The sequence below is a fragment of the Drosophila montana genome, unplaced genomic scaffold (genome assembly GCF_035044405.1).
Source record: "Drosophila montana isolate Dmon_TW-CO22-7 unplaced genomic scaffold, ASM3504440v1 contig_3217_1, whole genome shotgun sequence".
NCBI lineage: Eukaryota > Metazoa > Arthropoda > Insecta > Diptera > Drosophilidae > Drosophila > Drosophila montana.
The window spans coordinates 2,659,914-2,669,797 of NW_026998097.1; the positions used below are offsets into that span (position 1 = coordinate 2,659,914).

General features: G+C 39.0%; 1 protein-coding gene across 1 annotated transcript; it reads right to left on the reverse strand.

The window, feature by feature from the left end:
• On the reverse strand, positions 1–8,306 carry LOC135433359 (angiopoietin-related protein 7-like). Its single transcript, XM_064689377.1, has 2 exons — positions 7,604–8,306; positions 1–86 (listed from the first exon to the last, which is right to left on the reverse strand). The coding sequence occupies exons 1-2, from the start codon at positions 8,304–8,306 to the stop codon at positions 1–3; spliced, it is 789 nt and encodes a 262-aa protein (XP_064545447.1).
• Between the last annotated feature and the right edge of the window lie 1,578 nt (positions 8,307–9,884).

The following is a 9,884-nucleotide window of genomic DNA, read 5'->3' on the forward strand; positions in this document are numbered from 1 at the left end:
TCACCGGGTTGCGCTGCTCCTGCTGGCTGAGCCATTGCTATGGCTCTTCTCGTTGCCGTTGCCGTTGCCGTTGCCGTAGCCGTTGCCTATTCATCCCAAATGTTGTTTTTGTTTATCTGTCAACATGCAACGGCGGCGACGGCGGCGGCAGCGGCGGCTGCACAAACAACACACGCCACGTCAGCCAACGTTTCCAGGGGCAACAGCCAGCACAGAAGATGAGCTCGAATGGAGGCTGTTTAACCAAGGGTAACCATGGGTAAAACTGTGCTTTTATAGTGCGAATACATGCACCCTATAGATGCGTCATCCCGATCGAATAAAATAAATTCAATAATAACAAAAGACATAATCTATATAACTATAACAAAAGATCGGGTTCGAATACAGGATATTATGTGGATGTGCTTTCAAAGGGTGAATGTTGATGAATAACTAATCTTATTTACTATATGATAAAATTGATGGTTTTGGCGACCTTTCCATATTTATGATAAAACTTGGAATATTACTAGAGTATATCAAATATTTTCGTTCAATAACTTGGATTTTCGGTGGATTTTATGAAGATGTTGCCAATGGACTTGTGCACATTTCAACTAACATGATTGAGCTGTAGTTTAAGGAAATAATCAATACATTTTTTAAAGAGCTTATTATTCAATAAAATGATAGAGAGATAGAGTGGGAGAGGAGGTGAGAATATGATAAATGGATTCTAAAAAGTGCCTCAAATACTCAAAAAGTAATATAAAAATGTAATAGAAATTTTTCCTTTTCCAAAGAATTATTACATTAATATAATATCCAACTTCTTACAGTGTATCATATGCATGAAATGCATTAGAATTGTGCAAATGTCTAATAAGAAATGGGAGAATTTCATTAAATAATTTGTACATTAAAGTTTTTCTTTAAATTTTTTTATTTGACCTATCTTATCGGCATACTTTCCGTATGTTTCTTCCGATACTCGCTTGTATGGCATTCTATTGTTTGATTGGATATTCGTTTAACCAGGATCAATAGGGATTTGCCCACTGTGACACGGCAGCATCATCAGTCAGTTGCAAGTTGCGAATCCATCGTCATTTCAGACCCTCCCCCTCCCTCCGTACTGAAAAAAAAACATATCCATTTTCAACTCTCTAGACCGTCTCCCCAAACCATTAGCGATGTTTGTTCGTGTTTTGTGCTGTGAACTGACGATGATTATGATGATATATCCGATGATGAAGCCGATGATGATGTTGATGATGAGAATGAGAATGATCGAAATGAGAATGATGAGAATGACGTTGGCAACGCCGCTGGGCGTGTGAGAAATCATCTTTTTAATTTTCACAATCAAATGTTTTTGTTATTATTTTCATATTTTTCCCTCTTCTTCTATCTCTTCCACCCATTTCCATTTGGCAGTTGACGTGTGGAAGCGTGAGAGGGAAGGGGAAGGGAAGGGGGCAGCTGGCCAAAAATTGTAGCTGTCGAGTTGCAGGGCAGGACGCGGGGTCGGGCCAGGGGGTACGCATATTCATTCGCGAGACTCACGAGTTTTGTTTGTGGTTTATTACGCGCAAATAAATTAAATTTATGTTTGTTTCCATTTCCATTTCTATTTCCATGCAGTCAGCCGGGTACCTTAAGCCCCATCCCCCGTCGCCGTGTGCGCACATTTGTTTCCATTTGTGCTGTAATTTTTCCTATGCGATTTTCCCAAAACACTTTTCCCAACTACCCTCGCCCTCGCGCTCGGCCTTGTATTCTGTTTGCTTCGCTTTTTGATTGTCCGCAGCTCTTTATTAATTTGATCATTTCATGATTGTTGTTGTTATCGTTGTTGTCGTTGTTGTAATTAACCTTTTGTCTTTTGCTGCTCACTTGCCCGCTCTGCTCTATTTGTCTGTCCAGTGGCACTTTCTCTTTTGGCCTTCCCCCTGCCGGGCCAAAAAGGTACGAGTGGGTCCCATTGTGCTTAGGACCCACCCCATCCCATCCAGACGCAAGGCTCGACCCTTACCTTTGACCAATGTTATTGTTGTTGTTGCCTTTTGGGCTCTTTGTCGGCTGAGAGATCGACACACGGAACGCTTTTTAGTGGTTAATTATGCACTTGACACTTGATGAGGGCGTCCCCCGCTTAAATACCAGCATTTTTTTTTTGTATTTTTTTGGCTACCTGCTATGCAGCTTCTCTAGCCTACCTTCACATAATTATCACCTTAATGGGCATAGAGTTAGGCGAATGGGTTTCCTCTGGGTTCTTCAAAAGGAAATCATATTTTCTGGCTTCTTTCAGCTTAAACATACCTTTAAGTATATATATTATTGGCTCTAATTTCATGTTAAATTACAAAACATAAATTCTGGATTTGCTGGGATCAGGAAACGGAGCCTGGCGTAGGCTGTGAAAAACAAAAGAAAATTTTAATCAGAATTATAAAATCCTGTTCGCTGGAATTAAAATTGAGCAGATTCCTAGCCAGATTTTATTTTATGAAAATCTTGGGAAATTCATTAAAATTTCATGCATGTTATTAAATTAATTATGCCATAAACATTTTGCCGCTTGATTTTCCCTGTAAATGGATAAGTGTGTGTATTCAATGAAAAAACTCGAAATTTCTTTAATTTATAAACGAAATTTATTTTGTGCTCAACATTTTAATTCTTATATAAATTTATATTAACATTTTCTCGTTTGCGTCAATTGAGCATTAAAAAGCTGTGCAAAACCAAACGCAGGGAAAACTCATTAAAATTTTACGAACTTCGGGCGCAGTTTTTCACATTTTATGTGTTTTCCGAGCGCCTTTCGGAGCGCCGGCACTTTGTTTAATTTCATAGCAAAGGCGACGTTCCAAGGACCTTAAAAGAAATTCCAAATTTTGATCACGTTACGTTTTTTAATTGTTCCCCTGCGGCGCGCTCATTTAACAGTGGCACCTACCCCGCCCCGCCCCGCCCCGGCCAAGCCCCTGGCACCCGTTTCCCCTTCATGTTCCCATCGTAATTGAGACCTTGGCATGCGTGTGATGAATTCTTGTTTTCTTATTTAAAATAGGCACAAATTACTTCAAACTTTTATTGCGTTTTGTTGCTTAGAGTTTCCACATGATATCTTATTATTATTGCTTTTTGGTTTTATTCCTTTGCTGCTCAGCTTCCGTTTCGTTTCCAATATATATGTTATGTGGCATAGGAAATTTACGAGGACCTTTGATGCGATGTCGCAGCAATTCACAAATTAGCCTCAAGCAATTTAAATGCTGTAAAATTGCAGAAAAATAATATGAAGACATCCAACACGTTCGCCCCCGACACTTGCTATATGGGTACTCTTTATGGTATTTAGCTGCGGGCTAGTCCTTTAAGTCCTGGCAAGGATGCAATTAATCTTAAATGAATTGCCTATTAACTGACAAATTGCCCCATTTCAGCCAGATGAGTCACTTTTAACGCTGACATAAGCTTATTAGCGATACAAAGTTATTGCTACTTATTGTGAATACACTGACAAAAATTTCGTCACTATTTTCACATTACAGATTGATATGCAGTCAGCTCCTCAAGGATTTATGTTTATATATATATATCTAAACCAATCTATTTGTATATATGTATATATTCATATCTTTATTCATAAGCACACATCATTTTCGTTAGGTGCATTTTCTTTTATTGATGTATGTATACCCATAAAGTCCATTAAGTTTCCTTTTACGATTGTATCTGTGTGTGTTATGCGAAAGCTTAAGTATTGTCAAAATTAATTTAATCTCTGTAAATTACCATATCGAACTTAATGTTTAGTGGATAGTTAAATTGAAATCTCTTTCATTAAACATGTACCATCAATTTTATACCCACTTATCTACATTAATGTGTGCCATTTTATGTATCAATCACCACAATCTAAACGTACACATGTAGGAGCTTGTCGATATTCCATAATAATTTATGGAGGAAGAGCTAGAATAAGAAATATAAAGATGTGTAAAGATCAATTCAAAAAGAGAAGGAAGGGCTATCTTCGGCACGCCAAAAATTTAATTCCCTTGCAGACCCAACTTTTTCATAATGCTCATAGTGCTTTGCCCGTATCTAAGAAGCACAGGAAAAATATTTAATGTCGAGTATGGTTAAGATATCTTGAAAAACAAAAAAGTTTTCCATACAACAACTTAATTTCGACCGATCGTTCCTATGGCAGCTATATGATATAGTGGTCCGATCTTAATAGGATTTTCCACATATATGAGGAGCATAGTAACACTAATTAATGCCGAGTTTGATCAATATATCTTTATAAACAAAAATGTTTTTCATACCAGAACCTACTTTTCGACCGATGGTTCCTATGGCAGCTATATGATATAGTGGTCCGATCCAGCTGGTTTTGACTTACATATGTACTGCGTGCAACAGACAGTGGGATTTCTGCAAAGTTTCATAAAGATAGCTGTAAAACTGAGAGAGTAGTTCGCATAGAAACAGACGGACAGACGGACATGTCTATATCGACTCGGCTGTTGATACTGATCATGGATATATATACATTTTTGGGGTCGGAGATGTCTCCTTCTATACGTTATACATTTCACGACAAAATTATAATACCCTCTGCAAGGGTATAAAAAATAGCTACGAGGCATAGAAAAGTATCAAATATAAAGAGCGAAGATAACTATAAATTGAAGTTCAGATGTGGGATGGAAAATATACTTGTTGATTAGTGCTGCTGGAAATTACCCGGCCTTGCCCGGAGCAAATGAATAATGTTAGAATTGCCGAAATATTTGGTTTAATTCGCTTACATTTTCTATTTTAAATAAGAGGAATAGTAGTCTGCTGTGGCTCGATCCCCAAACTTTGTGCTCAGTATGCTTAGCCCACCTTTTCACTCAATCGAACAGCTGTGCTCTTCTAGGAATATATATGAGAGCATTGTGGTTGACGAAACAATCAATATCCAAATTAAAATGTTTATTGTAATTAACAATTCATTTAAGCAAGTATAAAATTGAAAATTGTTGCTGAATTCGAACCGGCGACCTGTCGCTAGTTAGTGTGTACCTAAGCCACGGCTGGACTTGAATCAGTCAGTCTAAATATATAAATTATATATATAATTATTATTTTGATAGGATGTTTATGCTGCCTTCCTTTCGGCTAGCCTGGGGACTCGAACCCGAATCCTTGCAGCCCATGTGACTTGCTTAATTGGCTGGCTCGAAGCAATCTTCTTCTTGATTTATATGGTAAGTTTTAAAGTATAAACACGACTATGCGAGTCTTTAGTGCCAACTGTTGTCCATAACTTAAGCAAGTTGAATTAAGCTCCGTTAATTATCTATGGTAAGTGAGAGCAGCTGCTGCTGGTGCTTTAACATGAATGTTAAACAACTCGCCCGGCTCTTGAGAATTATGCAACACGCACGTGACTTGCCACACGATGGGGCAGGCTCTTGTTGTCCCAGTTCGATTCACGTGCGAATTTATTAGATTTTCATTAAAAGCAAACAATGCGCTCAACGCATTTAATTGCTTGATTTATCAATAAACAACAACTGCGAACACGGTAGCTTGAGCCGTTGGAAACGGGCAGCTGTTGCTGATGCCCCTGTTGTTGCTGCTTGACGGGGTACGAAGAAAACTTGAGCAACAAATTGGATTTTCATCATAGACACACGAAATGTTCGTCAATTTTCGCATACGCTCAAATGACTTTTTCTTTTGCTGCGAAAAATATGCTTGAATTACGTTAGGTGCGGGCTGCGGGGCAGCCGTAATGCGAGGCGAGTCCTTTGGGAAAATTAACACTCTTTGATTAGGCAGCTGCCTGCTTATTACGTATACGCCCTAATGGCAGTCAATCAATGGACACTTGAGCCTTTGCTTCAAGTCGAACGCTCGCCTCGCATCGTCTCGTCTCGACGCGGACACGGACACGCGGATGTCCTTAGGCTCTCACAGTTGTTGTTGTTGTTGTTGTTGCCGTCGTGGCTGCTGTCAGGCAGAAAGTTACGCAATTTTTGCTTATTATTTTCATAATCAATATTCAATTTGGGCGAAACACTTGCCAGTCAACAGAGCTGCGGCTCCTGTTGCCACTGAAATGAGCTTCAAACGATATACCAGGAGACTGCACAGTGGGCCTCATGTTTGAATATTTAGGCTCGTTGTTTTCATACATGACACTTTTTTATGCTTACTGAAATACGTTCTATATAAAGAATACATTTTGTTACTTGTTTTAATAGAGCGAGCATTTATAATATTTTTCTGCAATCTGCATTCTTGTTTTTCTTATTTTGAGTTGCAACGACTGTTGTCCCACTGTGCCGCCCTTGTACAAATTTCCCTTGTGGCAGCTTCAGTAGCGGAGGAGAGGCTGCGGACAGGCCGAGGCAGCGGCATCAGGCTTATAATTAAACATGGAAATCGTGGAAAATGTGGCAAACGTGAGCACAAACAACAGCAGCAGCAATATCAACAACAACAACAACAACAACAATAATAATAACTGGCTGGGTGGGTGGGTTGGTTGGTTTGTGGGCGGTGCAAGGTGATGGCAGTCAACTGAGGCGGGCGCGGCGGGCGTTCAAATTGAAAAAGTTATTTTGCATTCGATTATTCCTCTGACAGAGGCTACACATCAACGGGCGTCATATTTCAGGGAGCAGAGCCCAACCGCATTTCACCTCATTCAAGCTATCGGTATATACATATATACTATATATATAATATAGAGAGAGGGATACTGGGCCCACAGATCATTTCATTTGCTGTGGCTTTTACATATTTGCTGCTGCCCGAGGCATATTTTTGCAATTTTCCGTAATATTTTGCTCATTTACACTTCGTTGCATAGTCAATGGCAATGTGTGAGCGGTGTGTGTGTGTGTGTCTGTGTGTGCAGAGGAGAGGTGGATAGTCTAGGGGCATTCACTGTCCTCCGGCTGGACTGTAATTGACCATTGCCATGGCGCCATGACAACGGATATTGAGCGAGGACAACCTCAACAGCTCCCAACGGAGCACTTTCATTATGCCGAGTCGCTTGCAAAACTTTTGATTGGCAGCCGACGAATGATATATGTGAGTTCCATTTAGTTGGTTAGTTAGCTAAATCCGCATCTAATGCAGTTAGCATCACAGACTTAGACATTCATTAGCATTAATAAACATTTTCTAACAGCTCGGGCTGATCCTGTTAACCATTTTGTCAAATCGGAATAAAAGCCACCAAAAATGATATTGTTGGGATGATTTTGCTTAAACATTTTTACAAATTATTACACCTTGAGAACTAATTAGTTATTTTGAAAATCTAATTTTGAATTATGTCTCTTTATAATTATATTATAATTATTATTTTATTTTGTTTCCATTGCTTTTGGGGCGTATAAGCATTTTGACTGTTTTCAACGAGACGGTACTATAAAAAAAAAATAATAATTAAAGATAATTTAAGGTTTTTTTCCGGGAATTCATACCTATCCTCACACATTTTGTACCACCAGCCAGCAGCGTTATTGCCTTTACTTGCGCAGTTGCCATGACTCCAAGCATCATTATTACGATCGTATTGCAGTCCCCTTACCTTTGTTCAATGTGATCAGTCTGTATTGATCGTCCTCGCCAGCGATAGCAAATTGTTTATAACTATAGTATTGGACGACATCATCAAATCCTTCCATATGTATGTAGAGCTCATGGGGCTGGGCGCTCGTCAAGCGATGAATTTTCTCAAGTCCTAAGAAGAAGTCATTATCAAAGCTACCATAACCTTCACGGTATGTGGCCCAATCCCTATAGAAATCCTCTTTGCCATTGATTTGCTGCTGGATAACCGTCCAGCCGGGACCTGCTGTCGCGCTATCACAAAGTACATCGAATGGATCTTCTTTATCCGGAGTATGAATACCCGGAGCATCAGCAAAGACGGTGCATTCACTGTTAACGGGCTTCTCTTTGCCGGTTTTTAGTTTCTTGGCACAAATGTTGATTTCGTTTTTCAGTTCGGATATTTGTTGATCATTTTGATCAATTGACTTCTTTTGTTTCTCCAGCTGCTCTTCATAGTCCTGGCTTTTTAAGGCATTGGAAGTGAGTTTACCCATTTCCTCTTTTATGGATAAAACGTTCTTCGTTAACTCTTTAATAATCTGTATGTAGAATTCATTCTGAGCTCTCAGTTCCTCGATGACCAATTCATTACGTTGGTTCAGCTTTTCCTGCAGTTGCTTGATTTCTCTGTCTTTGCCTTCAACTTTATTGTTATTTCTTTCAATTTCCTCCTTCATCTGATGAAAATACTTTAATAATGGTCTCACTGCTTTATAGGTGTACTCTCCACATTGTTCCTCTGCTATTCTGGTTTGGCACACAAGACTAATTAAAAAAGGACGATTTACTTTCTGCAGTGCACACAAACATTGATAAATAATCTATTTTTTACCTCATTTTCGTTAAAGTCTGCTTGAGCTATGATCAGTATTAGGCTAATAAAGAGAAGGAAGGGCTATCTTCGGCACGCCGAAGATTTAATACCCTTGCAGACCCAACCTTTTCATAATGCTCATAGTGCTTTGCCCGTATCTAAGAAGCACAGGGAGAATAGTTAATGCCGAGTATGGTTAAGATATCTTGAAGAACAAAAAAGTTTTCCATACAACAACTTAATTTTCGACCGATCGTTCCTATGGCAGCTATATGATATAGTGGTCCGATGTTGAAAGGATTTTGCATATATATGGAGAGCATAGTAAAACTAATAAATGCCGAGTTTGATCAAGATATCTTGATAAACAAAAATGTTTTTTTTACAAGAACCTACTTTTCGACCGATCGTTCATATGGCAGCTATATGATATAGTGGTCCGATCCAGCTGGTTTTGATATATGAACTGCGTGCAACAGAAAGAGGGATTTCTGCATTTCATAAAGATAGCTTTAAAACTGAGAAACTAATTCGCATAGAAACTGACAGACAGACATGTCTATATCGACTCGGCTGTTGATACTGATCAAGAATCCTTGGCAGATCCTTGGCAATGAAACATCACCCTCCAAATCTTCGACCTCCATTTCCACCAAGATAGATTTTCCAAAATGTGCGAAACACCCATCAGATGAATTTTGACAAAGATCTTTGAAAATTAGTTTTAGATTTTTATACAAACGTTTTTCGCGATTTTTCCACACATGCTGATAGAATTTTCCGAAACCCCGTCTTAACGTGCACCTTCATCACAAAAGGAAACTACAGTAAACCTTTCAACTTCCTAGCTCTTATCTTTGGGCTGTGCGTTGATCACCAATCAGTCGGTCAATCAGTCGGTCAGTCAATCAGTCAGTCAGGATAAACAGTTTAATATATAGAGATATGCTTACATACTTACTAATGAAGATATTTCATTAATATAAATCGTTGCATTTATTCAACTTTTTTTTTCATTATATTGCAATTTGTTATTCAGTTAAGGCAAAAGCTTAAGGTTAGAATACTCAATTTTCGATGGACAACGGAAACAAAAACAATGAAATAAATCTCTGGGGAACTCCGCAAAGCAATGCCCCTGCCATGTTCCCGTTCCGTTCTGCCACCGACTCAGCCATTAAAAGTGTCTTGTGTTTGTCTTCAATAAATTTTAGACATCGCCTGAAAGCAAATTCAACACCCGAGCTGCAAGTGTAATTAATATTTCAAAGCGCAACATTTATCAAACAAAAAACTAACCAACATTTTCGAAAGTTGGCCCCGACTCGAAGCGACGCTGGGCAAACAAAAACCCAGAAACAATTAATGGCACACTCTGAGCCCCCATCCCGCTCCGACCATGCCTCCATGCCTCGTAAGCGACAACACAAGCCAAGAAAAC